The sequence below is a fragment of the Pelodiscus sinensis genome, chromosome 2, assembly GCF_052426305.1.
Source record: "Pelodiscus sinensis isolate ZL-2025 chromosome 2, ASM5242630v1, whole genome shotgun sequence".
Taxonomy (NCBI): domain Eukaryota; kingdom Metazoa; phylum Chordata; order Testudines; family Trionychidae; genus Pelodiscus; species Pelodiscus sinensis.
Genome location: NC_143053.1, coordinates 140919393 through 140945922, shown reverse-complemented (window position 1 = coordinate 140945922; position 26530 = coordinate 140919393). Strand labels below are relative to the sequence as shown.

At 41.0% G+C, this 26530-nt stretch overlaps 1 protein-coding gene across 7 annotated transcripts in view; it reads left to right on the top strand.

Annotated features, from left to right (window-relative positions):
* The window catches only part of TENT4A (terminal nucleotidyltransferase 4A), a 95008-nt gene that overhangs the window by 5400 nt on the left and 63078 nt on the right, over positions 1 to 26530 (top strand). For 6 of the 7 annotated variants that reach the window (XM_006127302.5, XM_006127299.5, XM_006127298.5 and 3 more), the window contains exons 2-4: positions 19156 to 19279; positions 22828 to 22874; positions 23920 to 24040. In XM_006127302.5, coding sequence (XP_006127364.3) covers positions 19156 to 19279; positions 22828 to 22874; positions 23920 to 24040 — 292 coding nt within the window. The remainder of the gene's footprint in view (positions 1 to 19155; positions 19280 to 22827; positions 22875 to 23919; positions 24041 to 26530) is intronic. The other variant, XM_006127301.5, reaches the window with a different exon arrangement.

The window sequence follows — 26530 nt, the reverse complement described above, 5'->3', positions numbered from 1 at the left end:
GTTTTCTGTTATATTTTTATCATATCTACTGTTACATTTTAATAGCTTGCATTTAATAGGCTTTATTTGTACCCAATGGTCAAACTTGTGTTTAGGGAGAATTCGTATAGTATGCAGTAAATTAGCCTAACTAAAAGTTGTACAAATATTCAGTTGCATTTCTCATATTGTGATGTTCTAGTCAGAAGACTTGGATTTTTAGTGTTAATGAAAATATTATATGGCAAGGCCTAGAGGCTTTTCAGTTCACCAGAAAAAGACATGGCCTGAAAAACCCCTGTCTACTTATTTACATCTTAGTTAGACAAGCTCCAAAAAAAAAAAAAAAAAAGGTCTTCAGCATCATGCAGAAGGTGTCAAAATCCATTTTCTTATGAGACAATTCCAGAGTCATGAGGCATTCTACTGATGGCTCTGGCTTGGTACTACTTGTGCAAGTAGTCAAATTGTCCAAATACTATTGATAGGAGGAAAGGGATTCCTTATGTTGGCTAGTTTCTTTTTCTTTAAGGCATTATGAGGCTTCTAGTGCGCTGAAAGTATCCAATTAAGTTCTGAATCTCTGATTTCAGCACTTCATAAGCATATGAGAAACTTGTGCCACTGCATTGTGCAAAAGCAACAATCTACAGCTTGTTTTAAATGCATTTTATTTAACTTTTTAATACTTAGATAATGTCCCTGTTAGAGGCTGTGGTGGTGATCTAGTGTAGAAGTCATGAAAACAAGGATTACTGTGGTTCTTAGAAATACACAGTGGACTTTGAAGCTGAGAAAAGAGCTTTTGGACCACTTTCGAAATGTAATCCTCATTGTTTGACTTGTGGTTAAAAACAGGAATGAAGCTGCCATCTGTTTTTATAGCCTTTGTTTTAGTTAATGGAAAGTAGCTACTGAGCAGGCAAGGAATCACCAATGCTTTTCCTCAATCTATTAACAATTCCCTTAACCAGTTTAATCCGGAGGGAATTCTTCACTATGAACACGTTCAAAATTGATGTTGCCTCGCTTGTTTTACTCAGTCGCTGAAGAATAAATGATTCACATTCTCCTTCTAGGCAGCAGTCCTTAGTGTCTAGTTCTGGTGTTGAGGGGAAATGTAAATCACTGCCTTGGGAGGTGGTATCTGAATGTGAGAGACTGTTTCTTTCGCTTGCCTTTGTGATGTACCCAGATCTGGGCACGCCCCTGCTGGTGCTTCCGAAAGTGCCCCAGGCTCCAGTAGTTAGTCCTGGTTGGGCTGGGGGCGGGGGGAGGAAAGGGGTGTTGGACATTTTTCCTCTTACCTTGCATGGACTGCTCCTGGGCTGCAGGCAGTTCTGCCCCACCCACTTGTCCCCCACTTCTTGTCCCAATTCATCCCCATTGGCAGTAGGAGGGGGTCACTGAATGTATGGGCAACTGTCCACTGAGCCGTCCCCTACACTGAACCATCCCACCTTGAAGAGCCCCCCCCAAACCCATGTACCCAGGTTCCAACCCCTCTAGAAGCAAGAGGTTGAGATTTAGAATCCCATGCTGAGCCTCAGTAGACTTTTTCTGGACCCTCGTGCAGAGTCCTGTTCGCCTGCACCCAGAACCTTCCAATAAACCTTTGTGCATCCAGCCTTTTCCTTTCCCACCCAACTGTCCACAACCAGATTGCCCCCCATAGATCTCTCACCCTACACCTGGGTGTACCCCCTTTATTAAGCCCCCCTCCCTGCTTTCATCCTGTTGGCTTGAGCATGCCAGGATTAGGAAGTCAGGGCAGGCAGACTCTGTTCTCATGATCTTAGTGCACCTTGTGTGGAGGGGTAGGCCTTGGCCCTTGTGCTGTTTCAGGGTTGGATGCAGCCTCGTTGCCAAGCTGGTGTCCCCTGAGTGTGGGAGCTGCAGGGTGATTCCCACCTCTCTCCAGCCTGTGTTATGCTGGAGCGTCTACTCTTATTGCCCTTCTGATCTATTATCTGTAACAGTTTCAATTGTAGTTCAGTGGCTGTACTGTGACATTGCAGAGTACTACTTAGCCATTCCATTTATTAAGCCCCCAATCTGGAAAAACATTAATTTCAACAGGGATACTCAGGTGTTGAACAGCTATTTAAGTGCTCTGCCAGATCATGGCCTAACTTCACTCCTAAGGATGTGCTGCCCTACACAATCTGGGGAGTGTCTTTCTCCTCAGTTGGAGCCCATGTCAGTGAGTGATTTTTTTTTTGGGGGGGGGGGGTGTTTTTTGCTTTTCAATTGAGTGGCCCCCGACTCGCTAGCAATCCTGTCCACGCAGTTGATACATTAATTGATTTTAAATTCCATTAGAGCATATTGTAACAAACTAGTATGGAGAGTTCTCTGCTATTCATCAGAAATCAAAGTTCATCTATTTTCTTCACCAGCTCATTTCTTCCTAAGAACAGTTTTCGGATTTAAAATATCGGTATCCTTATGCCTGAGGCTGGCTGGCTGATGTATGTCTTCTCCCTTTTTCTGAGTGATTGGGTGGAGTGTGGATAAGGATGGAAGCATATTTCTAATTTCAGACCTTCAACTGATAGGGTAAGATAGGGTAAAAGTTCTTTATCCTGTTCCGTGTGTGCCTTCATATTTGACATTGTAGGAACGGTTGAAAGTAATAACTGTGAAGAAACAGTGCAATAAGTACTACTTAATAGAGACTTGCTTTACTGAACAGGTTTATTAGGATGTGTCCGAAGGCAATTCTGTCTTTTAATGCCATTAAGATAAGTTTAGGACAATAGTTGCAAAAATTAGACTTTCACAGAACACACTTGGCCAGGGCGACAAGGTTACATAATGTTTAAACAGATCTTGCATTAAGATTTTGATTTCCAATTTGTTAATACATAAAATATGTTGACAGATTAAAGATTATATTCTGTGAAGTGTCTGAAGAGACTTTAAATGGTTGTCTTCATATCTAAATATTAAAATGTGTTTTTATTTAGGTAAATGTGTAACTGCTGAAAATTTTCGGTGCCCACACTCTGAGCTGCTAGTGCATTAGCATGACCACACTCATGACACTTGCAGCACTTTTGGGAGTGGTGAATTCTAGGTACCTCACAGAGCACCTCTTCCTCTTCTGCTGTGGAGGTTTGTGGGGAGGCATGGGGCATCATGGGTCTGGTCCCAATGCCGTGTGGTGCATTGCTTCGCATCCCAGCAACCCCTGTGCTTCTATCTGTATTTGGCATCATCTTTTGACAGCTTCAGTGCTTCTGTCTTGTGTGTAAAGTGTAGAGCTGTAAAGTGGTGATGAGGAGTCTGAGAAGCATTCATGTGACATGGGATTTCTTGTGACATTCACAGAGGTGCTTACCACAGTGGAATGTCGCTTTTGGGTTCGGGAAACAAATGCTGAGTGTTGAGATCACATAGTCATGCAAGCCTGGCATGAAAAGCAGTGGCTGCAGAACTTTTGAATGGAGAATGTCACTTTCATGGGACTGTGAGCTGAGCTCGCCACTGTCCTGCAGTACAAGGACACATGAATGAAAGTTGCCTTGTCAGTGGAGAAGCCTCTGGCGATTGCACTGTGGAAATTGGCTACTCCAGACAGGTTTCACTTGGTTGCCAATCAGTTTGGAGTGGGAAAGTTGACTGTTGGACTAGGGATATGAATGATTGGTTGATTATCTGATGAGCAAATGCTTCTCGGATAGTTGACTAGTTACTCCCCCGTCCCCTTTGCTGCCTCTATCAGAAAGAGGCAGCAAGTGGGGGGAAGAAGAGGTGTGTTTCAAAGTGGCAGCACCATGTGGAGCCCAGAGCTAGACCCTGGGCTCCATGTGGCGCTGCTGCTCCGAAATGCTGTGTGCAGACTGGGGCCAGCTGGGAGTCCCACGCTGGCCCCCTCCTTTCCATAGTGCTTTTCGCCTTTGAAGTATAGTAACAGCCCCAGGGCTGTTGCTACACTTCAGAGGTGGAGGCACCCTTATTGACTAATCAAATACTTGATGCAAATTACACTGATTATTCGATTAGCCAATTAATTGAAATTTTACATCCCTATGTTGGATTTGTGCTGATGGAAGTGTGCGGGGCCATCAGTCACATCGTCCTGGAAAACACTTTGACTCTGGGCAACATGTGTGAAATTGTGGGTGTCTTTGCACAGGTGGTCTTCCTAAACTGCGGTCGGGCGATAGATGGTGTGCACGTTCCAATTCTGGCACCAGACCACCTACCCTCAGAGTACATTAACCACAAGGGGTATTTCTCCATGGTTCCTCAGGTGCTTGTGGGCATTTCACAGACATTAATGCAGGGTCAAGTGGAGACTTTCTTTCCAGATTAGAAGATCACCATGGGGAAATTGGAAATACCTGCTGTAATCCTTGAAGACTGCTTACTCCTTAATATCTTGGCTCATGAAACCATACCTGGGGAGCCTTGAAAGCCGCAAAGAGCAGTTCAATAACAGGCTGAGCAGGTGGAATGTGCTTTTGGCCATTTGAAGTTCCGTTGGCTTTGTTTGTGTGGGAAGCTGGACTTGTCCAATGATAACATCTCTATGATTCTCTGTGTGTGCTGTACCCTCCATGGTATTTGCAAAGGAAAGGGTGAAAGCCTTTCTCGGGTGGGACCCTGAGTCACAGCACCTGCAGGCTGAGTTTGAACAGCCCATGACCATGGCTATAAGAAGCAGAGCATGGGGCTGTAAGGATCAGGGATGTATTGAGGCACAATTTGATGCTGAAAGTCATTAAACCTGGTTGCTATGCATGGGGGTACAGTGGTTGTGGTGTTAGATGGTGACTCACTGATCTATACACTGGACTTAGCACTACACTGAGCGTAGCTTTGTTGGGGGACGCTTGCTTGCTCTTATATAATAAAATAAAGATTTCTTTGAAACACATGACTCTTATTTAGTAAACTCAAAGGAAAGGTAGGACACCCATGACACATGAAACAAACATTTTCACTGTGAGGCAGGGAGGGAGCGTGCAGTAGACAGGAGTTGAGGAGTGGCCTGAGAATATAACAGGTTTGTGTTTGTCCACAGTTCATATGCAGCCCTGATGTCTTATGCCGTGTGGAAGAGGGCATCCACTGCACGTTGCCGAGCAAACAGGAAAGGGACTTTCAAATTTCCAAAAGAATGCAAAGGTAGTTCTTGGTTACCTGAGCAAAATGTTAAAGTTCAAACAGATGACCAGAGAGATCAGAACAGGCATTATAGGAAGGATGCTGGAGGCCATTGTCCAGGGGGCAAGCAAGCTCTGCGCTTTTTGCAGAGGTGGTTTGCCTAATGTGCACTAACTGTGGAGCCAGTGTGGACACCATGACAATTACAGCACTGGGGGCTGATTTGCAGCACAGTACTGCAAGTAAGAATATGCCAAGGCTACTTTAAAGAGTTGATACTTAACAGCCATGGTCCTTGAAGTATTTTTTCTGCATATTCATGTTATTACCCTAGCATCAGTGTTCCCTCTAATTTTTCTCACCCACGAGCAGAAGAAAATTTCATGTGCGATGATGTGACATCACTTCCATATTGGCGCATATAACAAAATTCATGTGGTGTGGGTGGGGCCTTCCAGTTCTAAGAGTGAGGGGGGGCTCAGGTCCTAGGGTGAGGCTGGGGCAGAGGGTGGGTACAGGAGTTGAGGGAGACTCTGGGGCCAGGCTGTACTTGCATTTGGGTTGGGGGAGAGGCTCCAGGTTTGTGCCATCTCTCTCCCAGCCAAATCCAAGTGGAGGCCAGGCTAGGTTGCGGATGAAGTGGCTCTTCTCCCTGCCTTAGGCAGGTGCCTTGAGCACCTGTGTGGTGCTAATGAAGCAGTTGTGGGGCCACATAGCTTACCGGGAACCTTAAAAGTGAGAGAGAGAGAAAGTTGTTTTCATAGGACTCTCAGGTTTGGTTGATGGGATTGTAGTTTTGGATGATTGGTTTAACATCTGTGTTTAACATTCAGTGCTCCAAAGGGCATTTTTCCTAGAGCTCATCAGCACATTGAAGTATATTCCACAAGTATGAATAGTCAAAGCAACTGTTAGGGACAATAGTTTATTAGCCTGATGGCTTCACTGTTATGAGGAGTGGAATCCTATTGTGTTACACAGTGTGTCCCATGCTTTGATGTCCCATCTATGGGCATGTCCAGGGCTCGCTAAGCAGCAGCGAGTCCTGCTCGCCGACTGCGCTGCGCAGCCCCGCTGGGCTAAGCAATCTACTCGCCCATGGCGAGTAGATTTTAATTCGTTGAGCCCTGGGCATGTCTATATTTGTAGTGCTGCAGTGATGAGCTGTACCAGTACAGCTGCAATGTATGTGGTACACTGAGAGAGCTCTTGTGTCAATAAAACCATCCTCATGAGTAGCAGAAGCTATGTCAGTTGGAGAAAGTCTCCTGTCGACACAATTTTGTTCATACTACCCCTCATTAGTGTGTGTAAAAAAAAAAAAAAAAAAAAAAACACCCAGATAGTCTGGTAGCACTTTATAGACTAACAAAACATTTAGATGGTATCATGAGCTTTTGTGGGCACAGCCCACTTCTTCAGATGACTCATTTTTTCAGGAAGAACAGCTCTTGCGCAAGAGGGGGGGTTTGCGCAAAAAGGAGCCATCTAAACAGCTCCTTTTTGAGCAAAAGCCTCTTATGCAAAAACAGCTCCTAATTAATTATGCAAATGAAGCACGGCAATATGCTACTCCACACATCATTTGCCTAAGCTTTTGTGGAAGAAGGGTGCAATATAGATGCAGACTTGGTGTGCTGGTAACTAGAGCCCTGCAAATCCATGGATATCTGCAGATATGGATGCAGATATGATTCATTTTTGCAGATACAGATGTGGATGTGGCTACAAATTTTGTGTCCATGCAGGGCTCTCTTTCTAACTCACATTCTTAACCATCAGTCTTACTTATCTAGCCAAACTTGTATGTGCAGAAGTGAAGGGGCACCTCAAGTATGAATTAGGATGAAAATGGTAGCAGTAGCATTTTGAGTAGACTTGGTAGCCCATTTCAGAGGGGTAGCTGTGTTCTTCTGTTTCAGCAAAAAGAACAAGGAGTCCTGTGGCACCTTAAAGAGTAACACATTTATTTGGGTGTAAGCTTTTGTGGGCTGGAGCCCACTTAGTAGTAGAGACTGGAGATGAGGTTACAGTAATCAAGAACATGAAATGAGGGGACTTAAGGTGATTTGTAGCTGTCTGGACAGGAAAAATGATTGTTTGGAATTTTTAGGGAAGGCAAGTCATCCCTGGGTTAAGAACCATCTTCCTAGTCAGATACCATGTTCTAGTTGGTGATTGAAAAAAGGAGGGCTGAGCGTAAAGCAAGATGACGAGCTCAGATTTCGGTTATGTTGAATTATTGGTGTTCACCTCTTTTAGCTATCCTCTTTTTTTTTTTTTTCATACGCATTGCAGTGGAGCTTAACAGCTCCAACTAGGCACCTAATGTACTTGGCAAATAATATCTTAAATGGAAGCATATTATTTATTTTGAGTATATTAATCTGGTGGAAAATTATCAAAACCACCTTTTTTGCAATGGATTTTAACTATCTTTCAAGGTAGTTTTTGCAAGTGGCTTTAATTGTATCCAGAAGGCTGGATTAATTGGACATATCTAATCGTGTTGTCTTCCTCACATAAAAATGAGGGCACTTAACCCTCTTTTCTTTCTAAAACTTTCTAAACTTAAGAATAAATATTGTTCATTCAAGCTTAGCCTTGGCTTTATATAATTTAATTCAGTTCATGAAGTTCAATTTCTCTAGTGAGTGTTTGGCCCCTCAAAGGATAGTGGTGAAGTGCTTTGAGGCCAAATCACATCCAGAAGCTTATCATATGCTCCTGTGTTCTAAGGCTTAAATTAAGATTTTTTTTAACCTAGTTAAAATTAGGATAAACTCCACCTGAGTACAGGGGCATGAGAACAAAGAGATGCATCTTAATGCAAGAAACACAGGTGTAAAGTTCAGTTTTTGGGAAAGAGTGCAACGGATAGCAAACATTGTGTACTCTGTGAATACACACTAACTGTATCCTGCTTTCCTGTGGTGGTGTTGGGACAGCTATTCTGATTCTTATTCGAGTGGTGCTTGGATTAGAGAATTACTAAATCCATGGTAACTAATCTGATGTGCTTCCCCTGTGTACAGTTTATTGCTGTTAACCTTATAAACCTACTTACATGAGTTAGTTTATTTCACAGAAGGCACCCTGTGTAGTCATTGCTTCTATGAGTAATCCATCACACTGAGGTAATCATTCTAAAATAAAGAAGTATTCCTAGTTATATTTAATTCTGCATCTTTTGTCCATGAACCTCCAAATCCTTTACATAGAAGGAAAAGTAAAATAGATGGGGGAGGAAACAGGAGACTGAAACACGGTGGTATGGTGACTTCTCGAAGGTGGTAAATAGAATCCTGTTTTCCTAGTTTTCTTTCTTCCGCTGTATTTTACGGTCTCAAAACCACAACTGTGTGAAGGATACTTACCTGTAATAGCTTCTCAAAAACAATTTCCTAGTTACTCATTGTGTAAATATTTGCTGAAGAGAAAGCAACTCAATTATATTACTTCATTTTAGTGTTCCACACACATTGCTTCAGTAGAACGGACGTGTGTGTTGCAAATGAAATATCATTTTTCTGATATCACAGGTATTCCATTTTTCACTTGGGGCCTACTCTAAAGTAAGTAACTTTAAAGTAAGTATATAAAAATACAGGGCTTGAAAAAATCTGTTATAGCCAGAGACTAAGGCCTTGTCTACAATGGCAAGTTACAGCACAGTAAATCAGCCCCCAGTGCTCCAACTCCTGCGGTGTCCATGTTAGCAAGGTACTTAGACTAGGGATGTTAATTATCGGTTGGTTGATTAATTGAGTAATCTCATGAATTCTTACCGATTAGTCGACTATTATGTAAGTCCCCAGGGGCGGGGCTGGCAGCAGCGTGGATTGCCAGGTGGAAGCTAGTCCATGATGGGAGCCAGTTTTAAAAACCAGCTCTTTGTTGCCCTGTGCTGCTGCCTCTGATGAAGAGGTAGCAGTGTGGGGTGGCAACAGCCCCTGTCTGGGTGGGGGGAGACGAAGTCCTGAGCTCCTGGACCCAGCGCGAATCCTAACTGAGCCAAGGTGGCTGCCTGTTTGGTTCCTAATACACTTTAAATGCAGAGCCACAGTGGAGGTAGGTCCCAGAGCCAGTGTGAGCCAGAACTGAGCAGGGCTGCTGGCCAGCCTACTAAAAAGTTTACTGGTGCGGGAGAGGGAAATGCATATAGTCTATAGCACTAACCTATAAGCTTTTGCTTATCGGTTACTTGATGGTACTATTACATCCCTAACTTAAACCACAGCAATTGTAGAGTTCTTGCTCACTAAGTAAATTGCCTCAGCGTGACATGGAGAGCTCTCTGAGCAGTGGCTATGGTGCGGGGGTGCTAGTGTGGATACCATAGTGTATTAGTGGTATGACTGTCCTCTGGTACCTGTTGCGCAAGAACAAGCACTGTGGATCTGGTCATCCATTTAAACTCTGCTGCCCTGCCTTTGGGTGACCAACCCTCAGATCCATTCTTTACAGTCTTTGGGAATTTTAAAGAATGTAAAGAAAGTCCTCTTCCTGTTTGCTCAGTGATGCATATAGTGCTGTTAGCTCATCTTTCTAGGTGACTGTTCCTGTTCCACGTATCAGGTGATCACTTGCTTGGAGCAATGCCACAGTGCTGGACCTTATCAGCTTTTGGGGAGAGGAGGCTGTCTAGTCCCAGGTGCCCTCCAGCCATAGAATCATGATACCTATGGGCAGGTATCAAGATGCATAATCAAAAGAGGCCATGACCATGATGCATTGCAGTGTAGTGGCAAATTAAAGGATCTGTGGAACACCTACACAAGGCATGAGAGGCAAACCACTGCTCTGGTGATGCATACTGGTTCTACAAAGAGCTGGATGAGATACTTGGGGGCAATCCCCCCCCTTCACTCCAAAGACTCCTGTGGATATTTGAGAGCTTGGTACATTCCAGCGTGGATGGAGCCATGAGGAGGAAATTGTCTCTGCCCCCCCCTCCTCTTCAGTGCATTCATCCACAGAGGACTCTGCACGCATTTTGGACACATCAAGAGCTCTTTTCTACTCAAAAGGAGTCTAGTCAGTTTCAGCAGTCGGCTGTTAGGAAAATGCAAACAGGAGAGGATGCCCCTGGTAAGTAGCTTTGATTTTTTTGGTGGGGGTGGGAGGGTTGCAGGAAGCAGGCTTGGGTCTTTGTGGTGCTAATACCAACACATATGTAATTATTTGGAACAGTGTGCTGATGGATACTCACTTCACAGTAATAGGTTGAATAGATCTCTTTGAAAGTCTCAAGCAGATACTGGCCAATCCACTTCTGCAGGTTCCTTGGCAGAGCTGCTTTGTTCCTTGTCCCTTTAAGGCTAACATTCCTGTGCCACTGTGCCATAAAGGGGAACTACTGCTGCACATAGGCAGCTGCATAAGGATGGAAGCCACAGTCTTTCAGAAGACTCTCCCTTGCTTCTGTGCTCACCCTCAGCAACAAGCTATCATCCAGGGTGAACACAGCCTGTGGGAAATGTATGGACATTGATTATAGGGCCCCCCTGCAGTGTTGGCTCTCCCTAAGACACACATTCCCAGACCACAGTAAGGCTTGGCAACAAGGAATTCCCTTGTCCAACTGGGTAACTCACCATTTAGAGGAGAGGTGGCTTATATGTGCTCACCCTGGGGCAGCCAGTTAGTGATAGGTATGTGAATAGTACTTAAGTTTAAAATGGGTCATGTCAGTGCTCGGTCTAGTGTTAACAATGGTACCTCTCTAAAATGTTGTGTTTTTGCTTCACAGAGAGAACCTTGGGATCTCAGCCTTTCCTTTTTATTGCCAGCTGAATAGCTGCATGGAGTAAGGAAGCTGCCTTGGAAAAGTAAAGAAGACCTTTTGTGTAACATTGCTACAGGCCACTCCTGAAATGAGAGAATTGGAGGAGTGGAGGGATAATGAGAGGAGAGAATAGAAGGATTATGCTGAGTGTCAGAATGAAGCCACAGCGCAGCTCTTAAACATTAGGGCACGCCAAGCTGGCATATTCCAGGCTCTGCTAGCGCTGCTCATTGAGCAGCTCTGCACCCATTTTCTCATGCTCCCCACAACTAGTGTCCCAAAACTGTTTTCAATGCGCTCCTGTCTCACTTCCAACACATTTTGGCTACCATTTTGTATGGTACCTGTCACATGATGTGCTAGATTCCACACCTATCCCTTCCCTGTCCAGCCTTACAGACTGTCACTGGTGCCTACTGCACTTAACCCCTATCTATCCTCATGCAGTTTAGAACTGTTAAAGTGGAGCATCCCTTGCACGGCACAACAACCAATAGGTCTGTATAGGTTATTGGACATATGCAAATCAGTAAATGCTCTGGGCCTCTCTTCCTTTCCACCCCTCATCCATCTCCCAAAGGGTAAATGTGTCACGCTGTGTGTCTGTCCTACATCTGTTGTTGTTAATAAATTCTTGGTTTTGAAGTCTTTTATTCCATTACATGCAATCAAGCATAGCCTAGTCAATATATTATAAGGGCTAATTATGGTCCCCTAATAGCATTGCAGCCATTGTACTCCCTTGCACAGCAACAAGTATTACTGGCTTTCAGTGTGAAATTGCTGCCTCAAAGCATCCCTGATCCTTATGGCCTTGCACTGTGCCCCTATAATAGCCATGGTCTCAGGCTCATCAAATGTAGCTGCTAGGCTCTGAGCCTCAGGTGTCCTGCCCCAAGTGAAGTTTTCACTGTTCCCATCACAAATACTATGGAGGGCACCATGCATGCCTATAAGCATGGCTCAACAATTAGTGTAATCTACTCGCCCGTAAATGCACGCGCAGCGTGCTGAACCATGCGGCTGGCGTGCGGGGCTTGCTGCTTGGCAAGCCCTGTCTATAAGCATAGGACTGTTATCAGCTAGGTCCAGCTTCCCATACAAATATTGCGAGTGGGCTTTGAAAGGCCAAACGCACACTTCAGTCACTCTGCAACTACTCAGCCTGTTGAATTGCTGCCAAGGCTCCCTCTGTATGGCTTTGAGTCAAGGTATTAAGGAATCTCCCAGGATCACAATGGGTGTTTGTTTCCCTACAGTGATCTTCTAGTATGGGAAGAAAGTCCTCACTGGCAATTTTTCAAACAAGCTAGTGTTTCGAAAGTTGTGTGCATCATGCACTTTTCTGGATCATCACGCATTAATGTTTGTGAAGTGCCCACAGTAATCTACAAGCTCATGGAGACCTATGGAGAAATATCCTTTCTGATTAATATACTCCGAGGCTAAGCGATCTTGTGTCTGAATGGGAATATGTATGCCATCTATGATCCCTCTGCAGTTAGGTTGTCCCATCTGTGTAGAGCCATCCACAATGTTACATACCGAATCATAGAATACTAAAATTGGAAGGGACCTCGAGAGGTCATTGAGTCCAGTCCCCTGCCCTCATGGCAGGACCCAGTACTGTCTAGACCAGTGTTTCTTAAACTGTGTTCTGCGGACAACTCGCAGGTATGCCGCCACCTCTTTGTTTTTGTTACTACTTTGTTTTTGTCTTTTTTTTTCCTGACATTTTTTTAAGAGAATTTTCATAGGTGTTTTACATTAAAAAAAAAAAAAAAAAAAAAAAAAAAAAAAATTGTTTGGTGTTCTGTGATCTCAAAAAGTTTAGAGAAACACTGGTCTAGACCATCCCTGATGGATGTCTATCTAACCTGCTCTTAAATATCTCCAGAGATGGAGATTTCACAACCTCCCTAGGCAATTTATTCCAGTGATTAACCACCCTGACGGGAAGTTTTTCCTAATGTTCAGCCTAAACCTCCCTTGCTACAGTTTAAGCCCATTGCTTCTTGCCCTATCCTCAGAGGCCAAGGAGAACATTTTCTCCCTTCTCCTTGTAACACCCTTTCAGATACCTGAAAACTGCTTATCATGTCCCCTCCGTCTTCTCCTTCCCAAACTAAACAAGCCCAATACTTTCAGTCTTCCTTCATAAGTCATGTTCTCTAGACCTTTAATCATTCTTGTTGGTCTTCTCTGAACCTTCTCCAGTTTTTCCATGTCTGTCTTGAAATGTGGTGCCCAGAACCTCACACAGTATTCCAACTGAGGCCTAATCAGCGCAGAGTGGAAGAATGACTTTCCATGTCTTGCTCACAGCACACTTGTTAATACATTCCAGAATCACGTTTCCTTTTTTTGCAAGTGTCATGCTGTTGACTCATAGTGGACCACAAGCTAAATATGACCCCTAGATCTCTTTCTGCAGTACTCCTCCCTAGATAGTCACTTCCCATTCTCTATGTGTGAGAGTGATTGTTCCTTCCTAAGTGGAGTATTTTATATTTCTCCTTCCTAAACTTCACCCTATTTACCTCAGACCCTTTCTCCAGTTTGTCCAAATCATTTTGAATGATGACCCTATCCTCCAAAGCAGTTGGAACCCCTCCCAGCTTGGTATCATCTGCAAACTTAATAAATGTACTCTCTGTGCCAATATCTAAATAGTTGATGAAGATATTGAACAGAACCGGTCCCAAAACGGACCCCTACAGAATCCCACTTGTTATGCCTTTCAAGCAGGATTGTGAACCGTTAATTACTCTCTGAGAAGTTATCCAGCCAGTTGTGCACCTACCCTATAGTTGCCCCATCTACCTTGTATTTGCCTAATTTATTGATAAGATGATCATGCGAGACTGTATGTAATGCCTTACTAAAGTCTAGGTATACCACGTGTACCGCTTTTCCCTTATCCACAAGACTTGTTATCCGATCAAAGAAAGCTATCAGATTAGTTTGCCATGATCTATTCTTTACAAATCTATGCTGGCTGTTACCTATTATCTTCCAGGTGTTTGCAGATGAATTTCTTAATTACTTGCTCCATTATCTTTCCAGACACAGAAGTTAAACTGACTGGTCTGTAGTTTCCTGGGTTGTTCTTATTTCCCTTTTTATAGATGGGCACTATATTTGCCCTTTTCCAGTCTTTTGGAATCTCTCCCGTCTTCCATGATGTGTCAAAGATGATAGCTAAAGGCTCAGATACCTCCTCTATCCGCTCCTTGAGTATTCTAGGATGTATTTCATCAGGCCCTGGTGACTTGTAGACATCTAATTTTTCTAAGTGATTTTTAACTTGTTCTTTTTTTATTTTATCTTGTAAACCTACCCCCTTCCCACTAGCATTCACTATGTTAGGCATTCCTTCATCATCAGACTTCTTGGTGAAGACCGAAACAAAGAAGTCATTAAGCACCTTTGCCACTTCCAAATTTCCGGTTACTGTTTTTCCCTCCTCACTGAGCAATGGGTCTACCCTGTTTTTGGTCTTCCTCTTGCTTCTAATATATTTATAGAAATTCTTCTGTTACCCTTTATGTCTGCAGCTTGTTTGAGCTCGTTTTGTGATCAGATTCACGATCTTCTAGAACAGGATGCAATTAATGACCTCGTACACTTCCATCAACATGAGTCCAACATGAATGCCACACATCTCGTGTCATAGCTACCATGCATGGCAAGATCAGTGTTGGACTTATCACTTTGTAGTTTAAGGAATAACTTGACTGTCATTCATATGTTAGTGGGACCTATAGTAGTTTCTTCAACAATTCAGGATCCATTCCTGCAGACCAAGGAGGCAGAGTGTGCAGCAGAAAAGCTGTTGAAAGATGGTTCCAGATGCAGATGGAATCACAAGTGTTGCTGGGATGTGAAGTGATGCACCACTGTGCATTGGTATAGGACCCTGGGTTCCCTATGATCTCTCTTTCCGCCTTCCCACAAGCCCTCAGCAGCAGAAGAGGAGCTCTGTGGGATAGTTGCCCAGAGTGCGTGCTCCAAACGGTGCAGCAAGCATCACGTTACCACATTGACAGCTGGCAGTGTAAACATACAACATGGTTTCCCTCAGTGCTGTGAGCAGCAGCGCTGTAACTGCCAGCATTTTACAGCTGCAGGGTGAAATGTACTGGGGTTTCTCCTTTGAATTGCAGGAGGTTTTATAGATGAATTGTTGTGCATAGTAGTTAGCTATGCACTTTTAGCTGTAACAGTGTTCATCACCTTCCTATTAATACTCTTTTAAAAACTATAACCAGCTCTTTTCTCTATTTGGGGAGATGGCCTTTGTTCCATAACGAAGGCCACAATTGAGTTTTTTTTTTTCCAGTTTTGCTCAGTCATTTTGGCCTACAAGTCGGTAAAATAAATCTGGAGTGGAAGCAGAATCTTTCAGTGAACTTGAAATAAGTAATAAAACGGGCTTCTGAGATGACATCTTTAGAACAGTTGTTAAACAATTTAACAATTCTTATGAAGTCTTTTAAGGTTGTAACATTTTTTTGAACGACAGAGTGCACCCATATCACTACCTACTACTTCATTTTTGTCATTAAGAAGCAAGTTCTGAAATGCCTACTTTGCTATCCCAACTTTTTATTCTTTTCCTGTTATAGATCATGTTGTCTTTCTGGTATTTCTCTTCTGGTTCTTTCCTTTCTCTTATATTGGTATCTACATCTTAATATCTACCTCCTTTATTTTTTTTTCTATGTCTGTACTAGGGATGTGAAGGACTAGTTGACTGTCTGATAAGCAAATGCTAATTGGATAGTCAACAGGCTAGTCGACTAGTCGTTCCCCTCCCCCACCCCCACTCCCTCTATTAGAAAGAGGCGGCAAGGAGTGGGGAGAGGATGAGGTACTTCAAAGCGGCAGTGCCGCTCGAAGCCTGGGGCCAGACTGCACGTACACAGCGTTTCAAAGCAGTGGCACTGTGTGGAGCCCAGGATCAACTGGGGACTCTCCCGCTGACCCTGGGCTCTGTGCTGTGCTGCTGCTTTGAAATGCTGTGGGGAGCCTAGCTGCACACGGCGTTTCAAAGGGGCAGTGCCACAGAGAGTCCGGGATCGTCAAAATGCATTGACTGTTTGACTAAACATCCCTTGTCTATATTCTTGAAGACATTGGGTTGCACAAGTGCAGTTAAGCCTGATTTGGGCCTTAACTGATCTGAGCGAGCAGAATAACAGCTAAACTCAGAGACCAGACCAAGTTAGTAGAGTTGTCAGTTACAAAAGACTGTCCTCCTTTCTGCTTGTTAAAGTGAGCATCTTTCAGTAAGGAAATTCAGGAGATAAACATGGAATCTATAGGCCATTTTTAGCTCCTCTTCGGAGGAGTTGCATACTCTTAACATTATTTACAGGGGTGCTGAAGTGTCTTCTGTGTTTGAGCTGGGCTCTGCCACAATCAGCAGCCCATAGTGGCCGGATGTGGCTCACCAGGGTTACCTGCTGCTGGCTCACTGGGCTTTTTCTTTACCTGAGAGTCTGAAGTTATGGCCGCTCACCACTCTCAATGGCTGTCGTTTACTGATCTGCATCAATGGGACCTGGGGGGGGGGGGGGCAAGGCTACCATTTCCCATAGATCTCATTCTCTAGGAATGGCAAACTGCAGCCACTAAGAACTGCGAGCAGTCATACCTGCAGACCCTCAGGTAAACAAAGCATCTGGTGGCCTGCCAGCAGCTAACCGGTAATGGTGTCTCGGCCTGTGTGCTAGTTATTGCCCATTCCATGACTAAACAGTACTGCAGCCCATTTCTGTAGAGGAAGGGAAAGTTCTGCTTTGTGCAGTGGTACATAATTCCCCGGGGAGCATAACTTCGCACCTGTCTCCAACACTGTACAGGCCTTTGTTTGCACGAAAGCCTGATAATATTCTACATGAACTACTTTTGAAGATAGAGTACAAGAATTATTTTGTCTGAAGCAAGGCAGTCATTTTTGTCTGCCTCAGAATAGCTCTTGTTGTCTGTGGATCACCATTTGTGGCCAATGGGAGTGGCAGAAAGGCTCCCTACTGCTTCCCGCTGCTCGCATTGGTCCAAACAGCAATCCATGGCTAACAAGCTACCGTGGCCCAATATCTGCGGACACAAATGTAAGCATAGTGGCAGCAACTCACCAGGGACTAACCATGGTGGGCCACTACTTCTTTACTGCCACATGGCCCGCTATGGTTAGTCCCTGGTGAGCTGCAGCCACTATATTTACCTTCGTGTCCCAATGGGAGTGGCGGGAAGCAGTACGGAGCCTTCCTGCCACTCCCATTGGCCACAAATGGTGATCCACAACCAACAAGAGCTGTGATAGCTCAATACTTGAGGGAGGTGCAGGTAAACATAGAGGTGGGGGCCTGCCAGGAACTAACCCTTGCGGACCGGTTCTGTCCCACAGGCTGGTATTTGCCCACCCCTGCTCTACGTGCTCCTAAAGGTTATTTTGTAAGAGAAAGGGGAGTTACCTACGTGACTCCAGCTGTAGGGATGAGATTTAGGAGTGAACCCTGCTAGATGCCTTCAGAGAAGCAGAATTTACAAGGCAAGTGAGGAGAAATTCACATTTCTTGTGCACAAATTAGAATCTCTGTAAGACTAAAACTAGCCTAAATTCTGGATCAGTGGAGCTCATGGTTTGAGAACTCCATTGTGCAGTACTCAAGGTTTTATGTGTCTTGCCATTTCCCCTTTATTATTTTGATTTTTTTTAAATAACTAGCCAAAGTAAATGAGGCTTAAATTAATAAACTAGCATTGATAGAAATGGGAATGTTTATCGACAAAATATTTGTTGTGATTTTGCTTCAGTTAAACTGCACACATTTCTATTCTGAATGTATGGAGGCTATATAAACTATAAAGTAAGGTTGTCAATTAAACACAGTCAACTCATGTAATGAACTCCAAAAATGTATTGAGATTAATCGCAGTTTTTTCACACTGTTAAACAAAAGAATGCTAATTGAAATTTATTTAATATTTTTGAAGTTCTGCAAAATTTCCATATGTATTGTATATTCTGTTATAATTGAAATAAAAGCACATTTTATTACAAATATTTTTACTGCAAAAATAATAAAAATAGTACTTTTCAATTCACCTTAATTAGGCTCTGATTTTTTTATTTTATTATTATTTGATTACCTGACTGCATTGAAAAACAAAACAATGTAAAACTTCAGAGCCTACAAGCCCACTCAGTCCTTCTACTTGTTCAGCCAAGCATTAAGACAAGCAAGTTTATTTACATTTACTGGCGATAAGATGTAGCATTTTTTACAATAGAAGGAGAAAGTGAGAACAGGTCTTTGCATGTTACTTTTGTAGCTGGCATTGAAAAGTATTTGCACCAGACATGCTAAACTCTGTCATGCTTCAGCCACCATTCCAGAAAATATGCGTCCATATTGATGACTGGTTCTGCTCAGAATCTCATGTTGGTACCTCCTTTTGTCAAATCTGATGTAAAAATGAACATGTGCCTGATCATCATCCAAGAACACTTTTACGTCAAATTTGACAAAAGGAGGTATCAGTGTGAGATTTTGACCAGAACTAGTCATCAACATAAATACGTGTTCTCTGGCATGCTGGTTGAAGCATGAAGGGACAGGTGCATTTTTAGCACATTTGGCACATAAATATTTTGTGACACTGGCTACAAAAGTACCATACAAATATATATTCTGACTTTCAGGTGACTTTGTGTGCAAGAAGTGCACAACATTCTACTGCAAATAGTAACTGAACTTGTTTGACTGAGTGATGGGCTGAACAAGAAGTAGGACTGAACGGACTTACAGGTGCTAAAGTTTATATTTTTGTTTTTGAGTGCAATTTTTTTATACATAATATATTTGTGAGTTCAACTTCCATGATACAAATACTGTAGTGCAATTTCTATTAGGTAAATTGAAAAATATTATTTATTTTGTTTTTACAGTGCTAGTATTTGTTATAAAAATAGAGTACTGTACACCTTGAAATCAATATATTTGAAAATGTAGAAAATTTCCCAAAATATTTAAAGAAATTGTATTGTTATTGTTTAATCACTTGACTGTCCTGAGAGTAGTATCATAAAAATAAATTCTTAAAAAAGCTGTTTGGTTGTAAGGTAATTGACTTTACAACTATATATGCATACGTCTGTGGTGGTAGGGTATAGACCCATTAGTTTACTGGTATTAATGGCGAAGTTCCATCACCACTGTCATTGCTGATACTACTATTTTATTCTCTATTCCCACCCTTAGGCTCCATGAAGAAATAATTGACTTTTATGACTTCATGTCCCCTCGTCCTGAGGAAGCAACTATGAGAAGAGAAGTGGTGAAAAGAATAGAGACAGTCATCAAAGAGCTTTGGCCTACAGCTGATGTGAGTATATTTCAAGTGTCCAATTAAATTTACTGGTACGTTGTAAAACAGAGTTAATTAAAGTTCCCTATTGTCATCCTAATGGAACTTTTTGAGTGTGTTCTCTCTGCATTTAACTTTTACAAATGAACTTGTCATAACTCATATAATATAATAACTATCAATGACTCGTATAAGCAACTACTTTTAATTTAAATAATCAAAGGGGTATAAATGGTACCAGAATTTCAAATCATGACTTCAGGTTGCTGAAGCCTACTATTTATGTTGTTCTCTAAATTTTCCATGGTGGCCAAACTGAACCAAAGCAAAATTACGTCCAAATTAAAAATTCTGGTATATTTTATTTCTTGAGAAATTGCTTATCATTAAATTGGTTATCTACACTAGTGTTTCCCAATTTTATTTGGCTACGGAACCCTTAAAAAAAAAAAAAAACCCATACACCGGGGGAAACTGGTTGACGACAAAAAAAAGAAAGAAAGGAGAAACTGTCAAGCCAAAAAAAAAAAAAAAAAGGCAGCCCATCCCTAAGACTATGGTGGCCCCTTGAACCATTCTTCCTTTAAAAAAAAAAAAAATTACACGGTTACACGGAAAAGAGGTTTTTTTCTTGGAAGAACCTCTTTCAAAAAAGCGATCTGAAGAAAATATGCAATTTCACACCGAATTTGCATATTCTTTTGAAAGTGAAAACAAATCTAGATGTGCTCTAAAAGAAACATTTAAAATCAAGCACCGCTAGGTAGACAGGTAATTTTATTACATTATGCCTTGAAAATCCATATAGATCGTCCTACATTATAAGAGCAATAGGATATCAATAGCCTGTGGGGAAAAATGTAAAACAAATGTATGACTAAAATTTATTTCAGGTTTATTGAGGGGAAAAGTGGGTCACAGGAACCAAATCACCACGTATAATCTCTTTCAAGTGGTCTAAAGAAATAAATTAGTAACTGCAAGGTTAGATGCTCACTTGCTTGAGGCCATATTTGGAACAAAATTTTAGGTCCTTATCCGTTTTAGATTTTTAATAGCTTAAATAGTAATACCTTTGGAAGACCATTCTTATTTTTCGTGGTTCTTTTTCCTGTTACTTTTGCCCACTATCTCTGCCTCTTACAGTAAACAGCCTTTAATTAGATTAATTTGCAGCTGCGATGGGGTCTCATATAATGACCAAATATGAGACATTTTTTTATAAAGTACATTAATAACTTCCTGTATTCCCCAGCTAAGTGGCATATATTTGAGAAATGTGTCTCAGAAATCATATTACACATCTACTATTTGTTTAAGTTAATTTTCCTCCATACATTTACAGAGATAATTAACTTCTGATGACTGTTTTGAATTGCATATTATTTTGCCTACTTTTCTGGTGGTGAGAGACACATTACCTCACACACCTTGTGTCTCTAATATCCTGGGACTAACAGTTACAGTTATGCAGCATATAAAAATTGAGTTTGATTGGACAGTCTTGCATGTAATTTGTTCCTGTTAAACTGTGAGCATCATGTGTTGCGTTTCCTACATAATACTTGTGTGGGCATAAATTTTGGACATAGTAGGTAATTGGATTGTTTAAAAATGTATTGGGTAGCAAACAAAGAAGGGACTTCACAGTGTATCAAATTTTAAAGGGACACCTACTGAAATACTTAAACATGAAATACATTATACATTGTTACAATAAACTCCTGACTTCACTGTGTGAAAGACTGGTTTTTCTTTGTGACCTCAGTTTGGCAGCAGTATTTTTTATTCAGTTTCACTGTTACCTTGGGATCAGTTTCCTCGATCAGCAGCCCTTTCACACAGCAAAAGGGAAAGTTGAATTTAAACACAAGAACTTGTTTTTAATGTTTCTTTAAATTGGTTATGTTTTCAGTGTCTGCAACGTCCAGAATTATCTTTGTGCAGAAAGAATATGATCCTTAAAGTAGTTTCAAGAGTTCCTGGTGAAAGTTTGGCCTTGGATTCTATGTTCTTCATTTGTTTCACTTGAAGCATATTCAAATAAGCCCCCTTACTAAGAATAGTGAATAATGTATCCATTTGGTTAGTTCAACCACAGGATTTGCAGTATTAGATCAGTGGTCCACCTAATCTAGTATTTGTCTTATGAGAGTAGACTATAATAGACATTTCAGGGCAAGAGATGTTTAATGGAAGGAGGATGTAACAGGAAAACTGCTTTTGAAAGCACATGCTATGGTGTCTCATGAAAACTTCCATCCTTTATAAGCCACTTTGTAATCTGCAAGTAATATCACTTGTACTAGGATTTCAGTTCTTGCTTGTTGTACCTATTTTGAGGCTCATAGGAAACTTGATAACTGATTTAAAAAAAAAGTAAATTACCTTCTAAAGGGCATTCCTATGCTTTAGTTCACTGCTTTGTTTTCCTTTGTTTCCAAAAGTGACTTTTGGCTGGCAAAGTTTAAAGCTTCCATGTTTTTTTGGTATTAGTCTTAATTCTTAAACAACTCTTGCCTTGCTCAAGGTTCTAGTGGGGTGGCTTCCATACTTCACAATCAATATGGAGGTATAATGGGGATGTTTGAAGTCTGCAGATCACAGGCTATATAATTAGTGTATTTACTTTGCTTAAGGTTTTTCAAATTATTTATTCTAAGAGTGGCTTCTCCTGTTTTCCGTCTTTAAAATTAATTGCTACTAATTAATTCTAGGAATGCTGATATTAAAAAGTAAAGCTATTATCCATGAGAACTATTTTCCTCTGACTCTCCAGTTATGGTTTTCTGTGAGGAAGGGTTTGTTCTTTATTAATGTAAACCTCTCTAGGTGGGGCTGAGAGTTAATGCAATAGATAACGTATGCCAGGCCTACGCTAAAAACTTCTATTGGCATGGTGTTCTTTAAGAGTAGGATGTGACCTCCGACTGATGTACCTACTACTGTTTTAGAGCAATAATGACAAAGCCACACTTTTAAAAGTATCACTTACTTTGTACCAGTACAGTAAAACTACTCATTGCAGGCAAAGTTCATCTTTGCCCGGATAGCTGTAAACACATTAAGAGGACTTTGCTGGTGTGGTATATTAATATATCTGTACCAATAGAGCATTTCTAGAGTAAGCATGGCGCAGATCCACAAGTCTTTGCTCCACTGTTTATGGTGCTAGGCATTTTTCCTGAAGGGCAGTGACCACCCTTGCTGGTTAAGTCTCCTTACCTTTGTTTCCTTACCTTTAAATCTAAAGATGATACCAATATTAGACTTATTGTATTCAACTCAAAACTTCTCTCAGTACTTGAGGGGTTAGGGGGTGGATGTCAGAATGATGCTTAACTTCACCTCTTCCTTTGACATATTAATATGATATAACTGATAGAACTTAAACTGGGGTGGAATAACGTTTGTTTACATTAGCCAAGTGGAGTCTCAAGGAATAGTTTTTAAGTAAACTCATGTTTTTCCGGACCTATTAATAGTAAGGCTTGTTTGTTGGCTGCATTTTGCTTCAATATTAAATAATTGCAGGTTGTATTTTAGTATTTAACTTTTCCTTTCAGGTTCAGATATTTGGCAGCTTTAGTACAGGGCTTTATCTTCCAACTAGGTAAGTAGCAAGTTACTTTGGTACATTTAACCTTTTTGGTCTGTCTTATAAAACTGGTGATAAACCTAGAGAAGGAAATTGGTCATTTTTTTTTCAAGTATTTGCAAATCAGTAATGTTTGTATATAATGTCCCCCCTAACCAGGGAAAGGGCCACTGAACATAATATGAACTTGGGAAACTACATACATATTTTACTATTCTTTGTCCCAATGTCCATACCCTCCACTGATAGCTGACTTGATTGAAATAGCTTCTCCTAGACACGCTCTGGGATACCACTTGTTATCTTTTGAGTTGATTCATCAAATTGAGCATTATTGTTAAATACTTCATATTTACTGGGATAGCAAATAGTTATTTTAATTGTTTGAGGTAATAATTGAACATTAATCATTAAACAAATAACTGAAAATTAATTTCACTACCTCTGAATAATATATATAAAAATCTCTTTTGAACTGAAGTTTTTACAAATTATGCCATTTATCTTTTGCAATTCAGTCAGCTCAGTGTTTAAAGTTGTCTAATTAGTTTTACTCTTGAGTCAGTAGCACAGTGTCCTTGTATTTTTATTTACAGTATTGCAGGTTTATGCCTATTTCCAAAGCTGCTGCTTTTAGTGTTTGTTTTAAAACTTTATATTCATTTCATATTATTTTTGTATAAAATGACTTTTGTTCTTGAAAACATTTTGAATTCCATTATTCTGTAAACTGCTTGCTATCAACAGCGTAATTAAACCTGAGTCTAAAGTAGTGATGAAGCATATCATTTTTATAGAACTGTATTGTTTCTTGATTTAAAGTAGGCTTCAATAGGAGAAATTGACTTAATTTTTGTAGACATACTTGATAATTGTTTTATCAACTTAAGTTACAGTATACTAGAAAGTATGGCAAAACTGCCATACTTAAAGATTTGAGCTTTTTGGGAGCTCTTTCAAAATATTATACAGAAGATTAGTGTTGCCATTTATCTACAGGGGAATATTACTCCCTCACTTTCAGTGGACTTTATTATTGTATGTTGTTTCCTGTCTATAGTGATATTGATTTAGTTGTTTTTGGGAAATGGGAACGCCCACCTCTACAACTGCTGGAACAAGCACTAAGGAAACACAATGTGGCTGAGCCATATTCCATTAAAGTACTTGACAAAGCTACGGTAAGTAAAGAGAAACACAATTCCTATTGGGGAAAAATAAACTGATTTGATAATAGGGTGACATAAATACAGTGTACAGAAAAAACTTGTTAAAGATGATGCATAGATATTTTCATGCTTTGTGCATGATGACTTTTGTGTCCTTTTATCCCATGTTTTCCTGGTTTTTAGATAACACTTTTTGGTAGAGTGTGTTAATGGCATGCATAATCATTGTTCCAGAGAGATCTGGCTTCTTAGGCATTTTATTTACAGTGCTGAAGGTTGTTAAAGGGCTTCCTCAATAACTGCTTGGTAGCTTGATTTGCTGTCATGTTGCTCTCTATTAAGCTTCCTGTCTCTGCAAGTGGAACCTTGTGTACTGTTTGCAGAATGCTTTTGTACTTAAGTAACCACTAGGTCTCTGGTCATAACTACTTGGCTATCTGAATTCTAGAACACTTTGCAGATTAGAGAGCCGTGATCCCATAAACTGTACAGCCTTGACTTTGTGAGCAGAGGGGAAACTTAACCAAGAAAAGTATGCTAATGGGTTTAGGCACTGATTAAACATTTTTAGTCTTATTACAATAGTTGTACAGGTTGAATCTCTCTAGTCCAGCACTTGGACCGGAGAATTTGCCAGACTATGGGAGGTCAGTATTGTCTAGCAGCATTCCCAACACTTCTCCTGCATACTGGGCTGTTAGAAGACGTTTGGGGTAAATTAGAGCTAAATAACAACACAACACTGAAAGCTAAGACTGTAAACAAATTTTATGGGATCGTGGGAAACTGGGCCACATAAGTGGACATCTGGCTAACTAAAGTCATGCCAGACCACAGATGTTGCCAAATCAAAGAGTTTCAACCTCTAGAAAGTACCCTGGGTATGCATAACCATAGGATCATTTTTTCCAGTATAGTTTGCTTTTAGCATAGCTGTCTTGCAAACCAAAAACACACGGAAGGTGAGGTAATATCTCTTACCAGACCAAATTTTTGACTTTTTAAACTATTGTAAACAGTAGTTCTTCACGGAGGGCAACTTTACAAAGTTTTGAAAATTTTCACAAGTGTGATCGTTAAACTAAAGATTCAATGATCTTTGTCACTGTTGTTCTCCCATTGGATGTGATTTCTTGAAATGATTTGAGAAACTTAACTTGTTGCCTTTCAAATGCTCCCTGTTTTGTGGATAGTGGTGCGATCTACGGGACTTGTTTATCTAGTGACTTTCAGGAGATCTAAAGTTATTGAAAAACACCTAAATGTGTATACTCGTTTAGATTTTGTATACCAGATTTGAGGCCACTCAATTTTAGAAGTGGTGGTTGTTGTGTCTTCACTATGCAAGGCTGCAGAGAGGCCTTTAAGCAAAGATACTTAGCAATCTTGTAATTCTAAGTGGAAACACTAAAATCAACACTTTATTTTTTGAGAGGCTTTCTATTACCTATGTAGTAGACAGGTTGTGAATTTAATCCTAGAGGGGGCCATTTAGGGATCTGGGGCAAATCTGTTAGGGATGGTACTTGGTCCGGCTGTGAAGGCAGGGGACTGGACTCGATGACCTTTCAAAGTCCCTTCCGGTTCTATGAAATAGGTATAGCTCCATATATATAGGTATTCCATAATGATGCAGTGCATGATAATTTCTAGCAGTCATTCATTTACAAGGCATGCTCCTCACAGTCTCTTATAAATCGGATGTCATGTTATTCATGCAAAGAGACTTTTGATTCTTCTAGACTGCAGAGTGTTGGTGTCCCAGAAAAACACTGCCGCGTCCAAGGAACACATCTGTTTTTCCAAACAAAATGTCGAAAAAGCAGACACATTTTGTTGGCATCCCCGTAAACCTCGTTTTAAGAGGGAGAAGGGATGTTTCGAAAAGTTTTTTTCCGAAATTTGGCCCCATGTAGATGGGCCAAATTTCAGAAAAGCCTCTTGCGGAAGTAAATCAGAAAAAGATAGGCAATGTGTGTACCGCAGATTGTGGAGGGGTTTCGATTTATCTTTGTAGTCTAGACATAGCCTGTGTGATAAAAATGTTGTAATTGTACAATTGGACTGATTTCAGGGAGGTGCTGTACAAATGTATGAATTAATTCTCTGTGGGATAAACTGTGAAATTCTAAATCCCCTCTGAAAAAAAATGAGTTGACAATGTCAAAAGCAAATGCGGAGAAACATGGTGGCTTTTTTTCAAGTTTTGCTCATGTCCATTAAACGTAGGTGTGTGCACTTGCCATATGCAGCTAGATTTTCCCTCTGCAGTATTTGTGGGGGACAAGTTTCATCATCCCCCTGGAATGGTACGCATATGTTGTATTATATAGGAACCTGCAAGACCCCCTCACTCTCTCTTCCTTCTTGTCACCATTGACAGTACTTGAAACTGCAGTGCTACAGCTCTTGCTGTTGAGTCTTCCTAACTTATGAGTGAATTTGTTCTGTAAATAGTTCCCTCTAGTGATCTGTGTTTGAAGATTAGTTTAATATAAGTCC